Genomic DNA, 13,456 nt, shown 5'->3' with positions numbered 1-13,456 from the left:
CTGTCCTCCTTTATTGATAACCTCAGTATTTTCTGTTGGAAAATATGTTGGCTGTTCAGTTTGAGTAAAATAGGCTGTACGTATAGAGAAAACAGAACCTGTCAATTGAAGGCGAATGCACGTTTTAAAAAACATATAATTTGCTTCGAGACAAGACAGCATTTTGGTTCACTTCATTATTTACCAGGGACATCATGAGATGCTGCGAAGTAACTGAGGAATTAAGTGACAGAACCAAGTTACTAAGCCCTTATATTTTTCTTACCGTCATCGGAGAAGAATATATGCATACAATCTGCGCGAACAAAACCTGTATATCCACATGATTTATTTCTCGCCTTCGGTAATTGTAAAAGCCTTTTATCAATGAGGTAACTTTAAATAGTTGATCATGTAGTGAGTATCTAAAATGGCTTTGTCCCAGATTATAGATCCAGATTTTGGGACTGATATTGTCTCATGTGGATTTGTGAAGGATCTTCATATTTCTGAAGCCATCGGCAAGGTGATAAAAGAACAGTAAAGAGGCTAAAAGTCATAGATACTTGTAAGATTATTAAATATGTTGACAGATTGAACTTTTGCTTCTTCAGGACTCATTTCGGTTAGAGCTCACAACACCTGCATGTCCAATCAAGGACATGGTAATTCAGAAAACTAGTTGGTGTTTGATCATGAATGAGTCCACTTTCCATGCATATATATGTATGCAGATCTCTGATTTGTTTCTCAGATTTAGAAAATGTTACTCACTGTTTAAGCAAAAGGCGAATGAGGTGCTGGCAGAGCTTCCCTGGGTTAGAACAGTCAGCATGACCATGTCTGCCCAGTCTGCAAGACCTGTCTTTGCTGGGCAGCTGCCAATGGGTTTACAAACTATATCAAGTATCAAAGCAGTTTCAAGTTGCGGGGTTTTATTTGTTATCTTACCATGTTTACAAACTATATCAAGTATCATAGCAGTTTAGTTATATGTTCTATATATGTATATTATAAAAAGTTACTTATTTTTTTGTTTACATCATATTTTTCATTTTGGGGGTACTAACACTGGAATATGTTTCTAGTGCACTTGAACTCGTCTACACTAACACCCAACTTGAAGTTGAAGTTAAATTACATAATTGTCTTGAATTTGAATTTGAAGTTGAACTTCAAGTAATTACTTGGGTTGACTAACCCTCCCTAAAGCACTAGAGGTGTAACACCAAACTTAGTAACATTCTACAACCCATAATATTGTATTGTTAGGTTTGTAAGGTATAAATGTAGAGGGAGGTGAATAAGTTACATATGCAAAACTCAGAGTTTACAACTTGTTTTCCAAATTTTAGGCTTTAGGATTTTCCAACTAGGGGGGGGGGGGGGGGGGGGGGGTGTTAGTCCCGCAAATGGATTTTTGAAGTTCAAGTTCATGTCCAACATGAAGATCATCTTCTCACTTGGTGTTAGTGTTGACGACTTCATGTGCACTGGAAAACAATTTCCAGTATTAGTGCCCCAACATGAGAAAAACATAAAAAACAAGAGAATCCCTAAACCCTTACAGTACACTTAATTACAACATAATCCTTAAACCTCAAATTAGGTAAAACAACCATTATTACTACACGAATAAGATATTTAATGTATAATTAAATGTATTAATATATATATATATTAATTGAATTAGATAGTTTATTGTGCATTAATATGGTAATTACATGAGCCAATGAAATATGCACATGATTAATTACAAATAATAAATAAATAACGTTATAAATAACAAAAACGAAAGTAATACGTTGAGTTATTAATTTATTAATAACATATGGTATACTTTAACCTAAAAATAAATAATTTAAGAGAAAAAATTGATCTAATCATAACTTTAGCACACTATATATTTTTACATAATATATTTTATGTATTATTAATTAATAATATATTATCACAAAATTTTAAAACCATTGGTTTAATTAACTATAACAATCGGATAATTATGCCAAAATAATTTATCAAATATTTATTTTAACAATATTTTAATTATGACTATTAAATCACTATTTTAATATAGTAATTATAAAATAAATATATTAAATAAATAAAAATAATAATTTTTATAAATAAAAATTTTAAATTAATGATTTTTATGACAATAGTTTAATTTTTCCTAACTTCCAAAAAATTAAACCATTGTCGTCTTCCTCAGCGGCAAGCCAACAGGCAACGGCGACGGCGATAGGGCAGTGGGCAACGCCGATAGAGGTGTCGCTCCGACGGTACACCGAGAGGGAGAAGAGAGGGAGGCTGAGAAGCTCTACAACAAATGCTCGCCCTCCCGTGCTCTGCCACAGAGGTCGAGAGGGAGAGGAGAGGGAGGATGGCTGACAGGGGGGGAGGGAGAAGAGAGGAATGCCGAGAGAGAAGAGAAGTCGTCACCAAGGGAGGAAGGCCTCCCTGCCTCTCCTCTCCCTCTCAACCTCCGTCGCAGAGCCTCTCGGTTTCCCGTACTCTACAACGAAGGTTGAGAGGAAGAGGCTCTAGAGAAGGAGAGAAGGACGGTGGAGACGAGTGAGGGAGCAGAGAGCTCAGGGTTTAGGGAGACGACAAAGGGGCTGCGGGAACGAAATAGCAAAAATGAACGAGAGGGTGTGCAGCAAAGAGAGCCCCGTGCTCGTTTCATGTACTTGATTCTCAAAATCGGACAGAAAGCACTTTCCGTCGTTTACTCTTGGGACATGATCTCTTGAGTCATGGATGATCATATACATAACATGAAGTTTGGCGCTCCCTAACGACTTCAAGACATGAACTGAGTAATGCGCATGAAGATCATGTCCTGGGTCATGTTGACTAACACCCCCTAGATAACACAATCAAAATTACAAAGATAAGCAACAAGTAAGTATGTTATGAACCCAATAGTGGGCCGAGTCAGGCAGAGACACCATGGCAGAGTCAATCACTCTGACTAGTCAGTTACGTAATCATTTATTTTATTTTCAAGTTAGAGACCATGGAGGGGCAAAATTATAATTTTCTCTTATTGTAAACGTTGAGTCCTATTTAAAGGACGACCTGGAATGAAATGGGCAAGTCTATTTTCACTCAGAAACAGGATAGGCCTTCTCCTCCAAAGAACCCTAGGATCGGTGTTCTCCTCAATGAACCCAAGGTTTCAAGCTCCCCTTTGAGCCAGATTTCCTTTTCTTCCTTCTTCCCTACGAATCGCCTTGTGAAATCTGGGACCATAACAAATTGGTATCAGTGCGGTTGAGCATGGGGGAGTCGTCCAACAATGATGAACTCATAGAAAGACTCAGGGAGGTGTTCAACGTGCGGCAAGAGGAAAGTGAACGACAATTGGAAGCACTGATAGGTAGGCGAGTCACTCAAGAGGTAAACAAACAGTTGGAGGCGGTGGCCAATCGATGGTATGATTTATTTTCAAGAAGAAATCCAACCCCAGATCGAAGGGTGAAGGACAACTCGCACCGCAGACGGAAGAGCAGTATGTAAGGCGCACAGGTTTCCCTGGGTAGGGTGGAGACTCGAGTCAGGATGGGGGTACAATGCCCAGAACGGTGGAATTTGATAAGGAGAGATTGGTCAAAATCGAGGCTTGTTGGGATAAGGATTCAGAGGGGAAGATCGCCGTTCTGGAAGAAGACGGTGCAACCTCTGTCTCAGCAAATAAATTCATCCTTTCCGACGTCTTTCGACCTCAAATCTCTTCGAGTAAGCCCGATTTGGGTTTGCATGTTTTCGTTCGACCTAACTACTCCGAGTGTGGATATCTAGCACCGACCTGTCTCAGAAATTTCTGAGACTCCTCGTTTGTCGTTGGGAACGGCCGTCCAGCAGAGGGTCGACCTAAACCCTCCAAGCGTGGAAATCCCGAGCCGAAACCCAACGTCGTGAAAACCAAAGTCGGGGAGACATGCAATTCTCGAGCCTAGAAGCTCCACGAAAAATTCCGGCAAGATACCTCCTTCATCAACACTGTTACGATTGTTCGCTGAAGGCAAAAACTTCCTAAGGTCAGTATTATCAGCGACAATGGTGCTGGGAAGTGCTTGTTGTTAAATCGACGGGGAGTGTACATAAATGCGAATAGGAAAGACCAAAAATCCAGAGACTTTAATTTTGAATTGGAAATGGTTGCTGTGGCGGAAGATGAAATTAATGAGAAACTGAAGTTCGGTGTTGGAATCGTTGGTTGGGGTGATTCTCCTTGCGATGCTGGGCTCCTTTTCGACAACTTCTGAAAAGAAAATGATTCTGCCCTGCGTGAAAAAAATATTGATGTGCCTACTCTATTCTGGAATGCTATTGGATCATACTCTGTTCCGACTAATCTCTGTCTCGCTCCGTCCAAAGCTGTGAAATAGGAGACGAGTTCACTGTTACAGAAGGGTCATGTTAGAATTATGGAATTAGCTGATGTTGATCGGGAAATTTTAAAGTGTGAGAGGAGGAACTATAAGGTTCGACAAAAGGAAAAAAATATGTAGTCTCGTGTTAGTTGGTGGTCCACATTTGTGGGTGATCTAAAATTCAAGGAGGTTCCAACTAGTTGTGGGATTGACGTAGCTTTCAAGGTGTATGTCAAAATGCTAAGAAGTATTAAGACAAGAGCTGGGGGCAGGGTTGAAATCGTGTACATTCCAATTACCAAGTTTCCTTATACATCACAAGAGGTAAGGTCTGGCCCTTTTATGGAAAACATTACAAAAATCTACAAGAACATGGAGTTTGCTTTTGATGCCTATCTTTTTCATTTGAAGTACCTAGATAATTTGCATGATGAACGTTTGAATTTTGGCAACAATGTGGGCTCTGAAAATACAAGTACCACTGAAAAGTTAAGGGGGGGGGGGGGGGGGGGGGGACCACAAAATAGTCCTAAGCAAGATGCAATCTGTTTGAACTCGTCAAAGCCATCTTTCTTATGCAGAAACAAGGCTGATGTTCCTATTTTCCCAGGCCAACAGGATGAGGAGCTGCCTGAAAGGCCTCCGAGCTTTTATACGCTTAGAATTGATCTAGAAATTGATTGACCTAGGAAATTGGGTTTTCAATCTGTGTTTGTTATGACACTACAGGTGCTTCCACAAGTGACAAGTCTCCCAAGGCTTATGAGGTTACAGAGGCAAGGCTGCATTATGTAAATGGGGAAAAAGTATGGCAGATCAAGCACAAGATATTAATGTTGGGCATGTTCATAATAGATGTGTTGAATGGGTGCCACAAGTATCTTGGGTTAATGAGATAGTCTGGAATGTCGAAGCAGAAGTTGCCTGGGGGGAAAGATCAAGTGCAGTGAATCTGGACAAAAGTGGAAAGCCCTTGGATGCTATGCTAAGAGTTGTAGGTGGAGCTATCATGTTCCATGTTCCATGTACATAGATGGTTACCGATGGGATAATGAGTTTACAAGCTTGATTGGCTTAACTATTAAAAAGAATTGGGGGCCAAGTCTCACTCTTGTGATTTTCCCCACTAATGCAATTGATGCTTGCCGGATCCTCACCTTTAATTGGGTTAAAACTTGTCTGAAAGCTCAATCTCCTTTCCCTAAAGAGGCGTATGCAATTAGTCAAGATATTCATAGCCCAAAATTTCGTGAGAAAGCATTATGAGCTAATGTATCCGATGAATGCTAGCAAGGAAGAGCTTAGTGTGGCAACAACGAGAGGTGCAATAGATGAATCCGAAATCTGGGATTTTAAGTCCTTGAAATATTTCTTGGCATCAATTAGAGCTGCATTAGATCACTACTCTGAGGAGCATAAGCTCGATAAGGGTGGATTCGGTTCAGTCTACAAGGGTTTGTTGCCTCCCGCAAAAGAAGTAGCTGTGAAGAGGCTCTTAGGGCAATTCGGGCAAAGCAATATCGAATTCAAGCATGAGGTTTCCTTGATCGCTAAACTTCAATACCGGAATCTTGTGGGGCTCCTAGCCTGGTGCAGAGGGAAGCGAAAAGTTACTCATCTAAGAGTCTGTGACCAATAAAAGCCTTGACAAGTTTCTATTTCCTTCGAGCAAACAGGGGCAGTTAGATTGGCAAAGGCGCTATAAGATAATTGAAGGGATGGGTTGAGGCCTACTCTATCTTCACAAGGACTTTCGTCTGCAGGGTGTTTGTAGAGATATCAAATCTGGGAATATTTTGCTCGACGCAACGATGAATCCTAAAGTTTCTAATTTTGCAAGGCACAGATTTTTGGAGCTGACCACTGGTCAAATTGTTGGAACATTGGATGCATGGGCCTGACTATGCAATGCAGGGGTTATTTTCTGTTGCGTTAGACATTTTCAGTTTTGGACGTCTGATTTTGGAGATAATATTAGGCAGAAGAACCTGCCGAATTTTAGGGAGAACATACTGCCAACGGATAGAACCAGAGGAGGTTTTTGGATACCGCAAACTCTCTATCTGTGGTGCTACATTGGAGCGCTTCCTCAGTTCTGTCCAGCCTATCCAAAATTCGAGCTTGAGGACAAGCTCATGCTCCAGGAGGGGTGTAATGTTATGAACCCAATAGTGGGACAAGTCAGGCAGAGATACCACAACTGTGTCAATTACTCTGATTGAGTCAGTTACGTAGTCATTTAGTTTATTTTCAAGTTAAATGCCATGGAGGGGCAAAATTATAATTTTCTCTTCTTGTAAACATTGAGTTTAAAGGGTGACCTGGAATGAAATGGGCAAGTCTATTTTCACTCAGAAATAGGATTGACGTTCTCCTCCAAAGAACCCTAGGATCGGTGTTCTCCTAAAATGAAAATTTATTTACACACCACAAATGAACACAAAAGTTTTATTATCCAAGTTTTGGAAATTCCACTAGTTCAACCCCTATAGCTTGGAATTTTATAAGAAAGAGATTTCTCTACATATGTTTAAAAAAATGGATATGCATGTTTGACACATGTTAAAGATGCAAATGACCTATGGATCCAAACCTTTTAAAGAGAATAACAAACGCTCATTAAATTCTCATATGAACGTGCGGTGGGATATTTACCCGAGTCAAACAAGCCATTATTTTTCCCATTTACAAAAAACTGACCTAACGATCATAGACGATTGTAAAGTGATTTATCATGCGTAACGGGCTCTATTTTTGTAAGGAATGACTTATGGATTGGGTTTCAAGCTCCCCTTCGAGCCTGATTTCCTTCTCCTCCTTCTTCCCTACGAATCACCTTGTGGAATCTGGGACCATAACAAAGTACTTAATTAAATAAAATATAATAAAATATAATGATTTTAATAGAATTTTACAACTCAAATTCAATTATGATAATCTATTCCCAAGGTGTGGAAACATCTCAGAGTTGAATTCACTCTGTAAAAATGTCAAATAGTACTTACAATCAAAGACCACAAAAGGGATTTATAGCATAACATGTGGGCTACAGATCCTGGCCATCGCCGTCTACAGATCCTGGCCATCGCCGCGCCTTCGTTCTGCGTTGTCTCGGCGGAAAACCATAGTCCAGAGTCTATACCTAAGTAGGGAGAAATCATTTCACCAAACCCCCCCCGCCCCCGTCTTCGTGTGAAGACGATTCCGCACGTGTGTAAGTCACATGTGCGAGATCATAAACCAATGCGAAGACGATTTCGAACGTGTGGAAGTCACACGTGCGAGATCATAAACAAGTAAAAAAAAAAAACTCTTTGTCCCTTCCTCATGGCTCTTGAAGAAATTGAAAAGACATTTTAGTAGAAATACGTTTCTAGAGACTATTAGTGGTTTTTTAAATAAATGTTGAAAAGACATTTTTAGTAGAAATATAGGGACTATTAGTGCCGGTTGTTTTTTGGAAATATTTTTCTAATTAGATATTATTATTAAAAAATCATATAATTTTCTTAGTAAGATTTTCTTGCCAAGATGGGCATGAAAACTGTATAGAAATTTTTTGAATATGTATTTGACGCTTGATGCTATAATACTTTTAGCATGAGGCAATTTTTATAGTAATTTTTTATTTGTCATGTTATTTGATTGAAAATTTATGGATAAGTATAATAATATATTAGATTGATTATTAATTTTTATTTATTTCCCTAGAAGAGTAAATAAGAGGTCCATAAAGCCTAAGAAAATTTTAAAATATTTCTTGTAATTTTTTAGTAAGTTTCTAATAGTAATAGGATTTTATTTAAAGGTTTTTTTTTTTAAATATGTATCCTAGGAAAAACTAGAAATGTTTTTCCTTGAATATAAATTTTCAATCAGGGGCACTAAGGAGGCCATAGAAAATTTGTGGCTAGATTCAAAAATAACAAAATAAGCTAGACAATATTTGGGGTAAAAAAGATTAATATTGGTGCATTCTAATCCATTATCAAGTTTCAATCCCAAACCTTCCCTATGATTTTTTTTAAAAAAATGTATGCATAATTTTCTAAATAATTTATTTGACATATATTTTATGTAGAGTATTAAATGTAGGTTAACCTTGAACTTGGCTAGAGCTCAAGCTCGAACTCGGTTAAAATTATTAGGCTCGAGCTCCGTTACAATTTTAGGCTCGAGGCTTGGTCGACTTGAGCTTGAGTTCGAAATCTTTAATTCAAGCTCGGCTCGAACATAGGAAGGTTCAGACTCTACTGGATTTGATGCCACCCTTATGCCCAATTTTAAGTAGATGTCATGCCCAATTTTATGTAAAATGTGTGTATAATTTTAGATACAATTTATTTGACATGTATTTTTTTAAAAAATTTAAATGTATGATGGAGCTCGAACCGTGACATGTAATTTTTGAAAAGTTTTAAATGAATGTTGAAGCTCGAGCTTGGTTCGAAATCGGTTAAAATTATTGGGCTCGAGCTCGATAATAATTTTAAGCTCGAGGCTAGGGTTGGCTCGAGCTCGAGTTCCAAATATTTAAATCAAGCTCGGCTCGAACATAGGCAGGTTCGGGCTCGGCTCGATGCCACCCCTATCCCTCTCGGCCTCCCTCTCTTCTCTCTCTCTTCTCCCTCTCTTCTCCCTTTTGGCCTCCCACTCCCTTCTCCCTATAGCTATTCTCTTTTCGCCCAAGATACCTGATTTTGTTCGATTTACCCCATTTCAATTTCAATTTTCTTCGATTTTGACATTTGGGCATCGATTTCTTCATTTTTACTTCGATTCGCCATTGATTTCCCCATTCAGTTTTGTTGTCACCCTTCGACTTCTGTTTTCCCCAAATATCAGAATGTATGCCTAAACCCTAATTTTTGTTCGATTAAATTAGTGTTGTATTTGATTTAATTTTAGTTTCAGTGCCTAATTTGTATTGATTGTTGCATAATTGTGTGATTTAGGGTTACAATTTATGGTTTTAATGGTCTAAATTCTTGATTCGGGTTAGGGTTTAGTGTATTTAGAGTTTGGTGCATAGTATGAGGGTTAGGTTTAGGATTTATGGTATTTTTAGGGTTTAGGTTATGGAATTAGGGTTTAGTTTTTTTTTCGATTTTTTTAGGGTTTAGGTTGATTGGGTTATAGGGTTTAGGGTTTAGGGTTTAGGGCTTTAAGGTTTAGGGCTTTTAGGGTTTAGGGGGTCTAGGGTTTAGGGTTTTAAGTTTTGGAATTAATGTTTAGGGTTTAGGGTTTAGGTTCAATTAGTGTTTTTTAAGGTTCTCGATTAGGGTTAAGACTTTGGGGTGTTTTGTCTAGTTCTAACAAGGGTGAGTCGCCTACACAGGCGTCCATTAGCCAACAAAACCCGACCCCATTACTAACGTGGTACAGTTCCTAGTGACTGCGGAATCATATGGGGCTCTACCGGGGGTGTTCGGTGAATTTGGAATTGATGTGTTTGTTTTTGCTTTGTTTCATTCATTTTCAGTAGTGACAATAGTTTGATTAATTTTGAAATGTTTTAGAATGTAGTTGATTTTTTTTGAATTGCTTATGAATGTTTTTGCCATGTGGTGAGGAGATTCGGGTGTTATAAATATCCGCGACATGATATTCTATTTTTTATGGTTTGTGTTTCCGTGACTTGTAAAAGTTGTTTAATAAAGTTTTTTTCATGAAGACTATCTCCGATATAGATTATATTTGGGTTTGGTCGTCTTTATAGGGTTTGATTTAGGGATTATGCTTAGGGTTTAGTGTATTTAGGGTTTAATGCTTGGTATTTAAGGGTTTAGGGTATTTTTAGGGTATATCCCTCACTAGTGAAGAATCGGCAAATTTATGTTATTTTTTTAGTCATTGGACAACACTAAAGTTGATTTATAGCTTTTTCCATATCTTCAATGCTGCTTCTAAAAATTTCTCTGAGCAAAGACTTATATTAGCCTTTTATAAACTTAAGTCGCAGTACTATTCCTTTTTTGGCAGTGAATTAGCACAATGCAATTTCTTTATTAGCAATGATTTTGGATTGCCAGAATTATCTCTTGTTTTCCATTTTTTTATTTTGCAGCTGGAGCATGCAGTGGGTACTGCAATACTGGCTCTCACAAACTATGACTAGACATGATTTCATCAATTGTTATTGAAACCTTCATTTGTACAGTCAAACATCTGAAGGGACATCAAAAGCTGAGGAAAATAGGAAAAGAAGGAAGAAATACTAATTTTTAGGATTCACCAAGGCTGTTATGCTTTAGAAGGACACAATTACTGCATAGTAATTTATCGACATTTGAAATTTATTACCTTCTCCCCACATCCTGTATCTTCTTTCCCTACGAGATCTTGTTTCAAATGTAAAAAAAAAGAAAAGATGATGTTGGTGAACCCATGTGTTTGTGGGAATACTTTGCCAAATCCGTCATTTAAAGCATTGTAAGATAATTTTTATACAAATCACTTGCAATGTATATGCTTTCTGTACCAAGGTTCTCTTGCTGATGTGAAGGAAGAGGTCCTTCTGAACCCATGTGTGTTTGTGGGATGTTTCTTCATCTAAACCAGTTATTGAGATTCACCCTTTTCATGCTCTAGCTAGAATCGCCATTTTTTTTAGGAACAAAATGATCATTGGTGAATTTCAAAGCCCTTAGAAATTGTTTTAGATTTTGCCATAGGATTCATCTCTTGCTTGAGTTATTTTGATGGGTTTCATGTCTGCAGTAAAGGGTTCAACCAAAATCATTAGTTGGGTCCTTCAGCCATGTGCGTATTTCATTAGCTCACGTAATTATTGTATTAATGCATAATAAAATACGATCATTAAATAATATAATATCTAATTCAATTAATAAGTATATTAATATATGTTAATTTTACATTGAATTACTTATTCATGTATTACTAATGCATGTTTTACCTAATTTGGGATTTCAAGATTATGTTTTAATTAAGTGTACTGTTAGGGTTTAGGGATTCTCTTATTTTTTATATTTTTCTCATATTGGGGCACTAACACCGGAAACTGTTTTCCAATGCATATGAAGTCGTCTACACTAACACCAAGTTCGAAGATGAAGTTCATGTAGATGAATGAAATGAATTTGAATTAGGCGATGAAGATGAACTTCAAATTTTCGTTTTGTTGACTAACCCCAGGTTAAGGTTTGGGGTTTTCAAGGGGTTAGGGTTAAGGTTTGGTAGGTTTTTAGGGTTTAGGTTTATTAGGGTGCACTTTCTAGAATTAGGGTATAGGGTCTGTAGAGAGTCTGATTTAGAGTATGTTGGGTAATGAAAGGTGGGTTGAGTCCAGTTCAAACTAGGTTGAGTCGCATGCGCGGGTTGTTAAACACCTAGCCAATACTACCCAAAAGACCGGCCTGTCAGGAGCAGAAGTTATACTTAGCCCATGACCATAACATCACACCCCACCTTAGCGAGTCGACGACCACGGCGGCCCACTCTAGTGACGGCCTAGTCTAGCGACACTGGCCGGACCCTGGTTAAGTTCCTACGGCCTACCAGTAATTTTAATTTGGCCCCTAGGTCGCCCCCTCCAGGATTTGAACTCACGACGTGGGAGCCCGCTCTGAGACCAAATGTTAAAGCACCTAGCCAATACTACCCAAAAGATAGGCCTGTCAGGAGTGGAAGACATAGGTACTTAACCCAGGACCATAACACGGGTGTTCATTAGCCAACGAAACCTGACCCCCATTACTAACGAGGTACGGTTCGTAGTTATTGTGAAGTCATATGGGGTTATACCAAGGGTGTTCAATGAATTTGGACTTGGGTGTGTTTTAAAATTGTTAGGACTAGTCATCCGCAATGGAATTAGTTTGATTAATTTTTAAATGTTATAGAATGTTGATGAATAATTTTAAAGTGCTATGGAATGATCTTGCCATGTCGTGAGGAGATTCGGGTGTTACAAATATCCACCACTTGGTATATTTTTTCAAAGTTTATTGTGTTTCCATGTGTCCCTAGTTACTAGGACGGTAAAGAGTCTGATTAAGTTTTTTTCATGAGGACCATCTCGGTTTTAGATTATATATGGTTGGAGGAAGACAACAAAATGCTCGATCATATGACATTAAGACCTTCGAAGAAGACAGTAGGATGCTCGATCTCTTGGTCGAGCAGTTCAATATAGGAAACAAGTTTCCCAACTGGGTATAAAAGCATGATGTTTTTTCAAACCGTGTCAATAAGTTCAATGAAGATGCAGTGAATAAAAAAACTTGTGATCAACTCAAGAATTGAACAAGATCATCGAATAAAACTTACCAAATAGTAATGAGCTATCTCAATACTACTAGGTTCAGTTGGGATGCAACCACACAGCGAGTTACTGCAAGTCATTTTGTATGGCAAGACTACATTAAGGTCAGTAATCATTATGTACTATAAAACATTCTGTATGTTTTCCACATTACTCAAATCTATTCCAAAACTTCTAAAAGATGTTTTTTTCTTGAAGGAGCATAGAGATGCTGAGAAGTATAGACGTGAAGGGTGCCCGTTTTATGACAAATTATCTTTGGTTGTGGGAAAATTAATAGCCATGGGGACAACAAGTCAAACTTGTGTAGATCTAGGCGATGATCTCCTTTGTGGGGCATAAGGGCCACTGATGGATGAGCTCGAGGATGTTGATGTAGTTAGGGATATTCCATATTCATTCCTTAACGAGAATGAGTCGAGATATGAGCAGTCTCGAAGAGGTAACCCGTCACCTTCAATTCACTGTAGAATGAGATCCAAAATGTCTACTGATGACACTGGTAGATTCATTGATGCAATGAAGGATATTGCTGAGTCATTTAGGGAGGATTTCAGGTCTAATGATGTCAATATCAAAATGTCATGGTACTGGAAATCCCAGACCTGTCGATTGAGTTGAAGTATCTCTCCTGACTGGTTGGAGACGCCAAATAAGAAGGACATGTTTATAAGGATGACAAAGGAAGAGTGGCTCGATTGGCTTAAATTTTGTTATCGTGAATTGTAGTAATGAGTTTTAAGTATACTCTTGACGTTGGGACAAGTGGTTTGTATTAATGATGTTTTTAAATTATGACATTGTAAGACTTATT

General features: G+C 38.2%; 1 protein-coding gene across 1 annotated transcript; it reads left to right on the top strand.

Annotated features, from left to right (window-relative positions):
* Nucleotides 1-409: 409 nt before the first annotated feature.
* Nucleotides 410-2,510, top strand: LOC137964623 (fe-S cluster assembly factor HCF101, chloroplastic-like). Its single transcript, XM_068811373.1, has 5 exons — nt 410-505; nt 594-644; nt 714-911; nt 1,106-1,158; nt 2,192-2,510. The coding sequence occupies exons 1-5, from the start codon at nt 410-412 to the stop codon at nt 2,508-2,510; spliced, it is 717 nt and encodes a 238-aa protein (XP_068667474.1).
* The last annotated feature ends 10,946 nt before the right edge of the window (nt 2,511-13,456 follow it).

Source organism: Aristolochia californica, unplaced genomic scaffold, assembly GCF_029961685.1.
Source record: "Aristolochia californica isolate CCGP_79_NKW_82.1479 unplaced genomic scaffold, dmAriCali1.0.hap1 SCAF_42, whole genome shotgun sequence".
Classification (NCBI taxonomy): Eukaryota; Viridiplantae; Streptophyta; class Magnoliopsida; order Piperales; family Aristolochiaceae; genus Aristolochia; species Aristolochia californica.
Note: the sequence above shows the minus strand (reverse complement) of the source record. Positions and strands in the feature narration are given on the sequence as shown.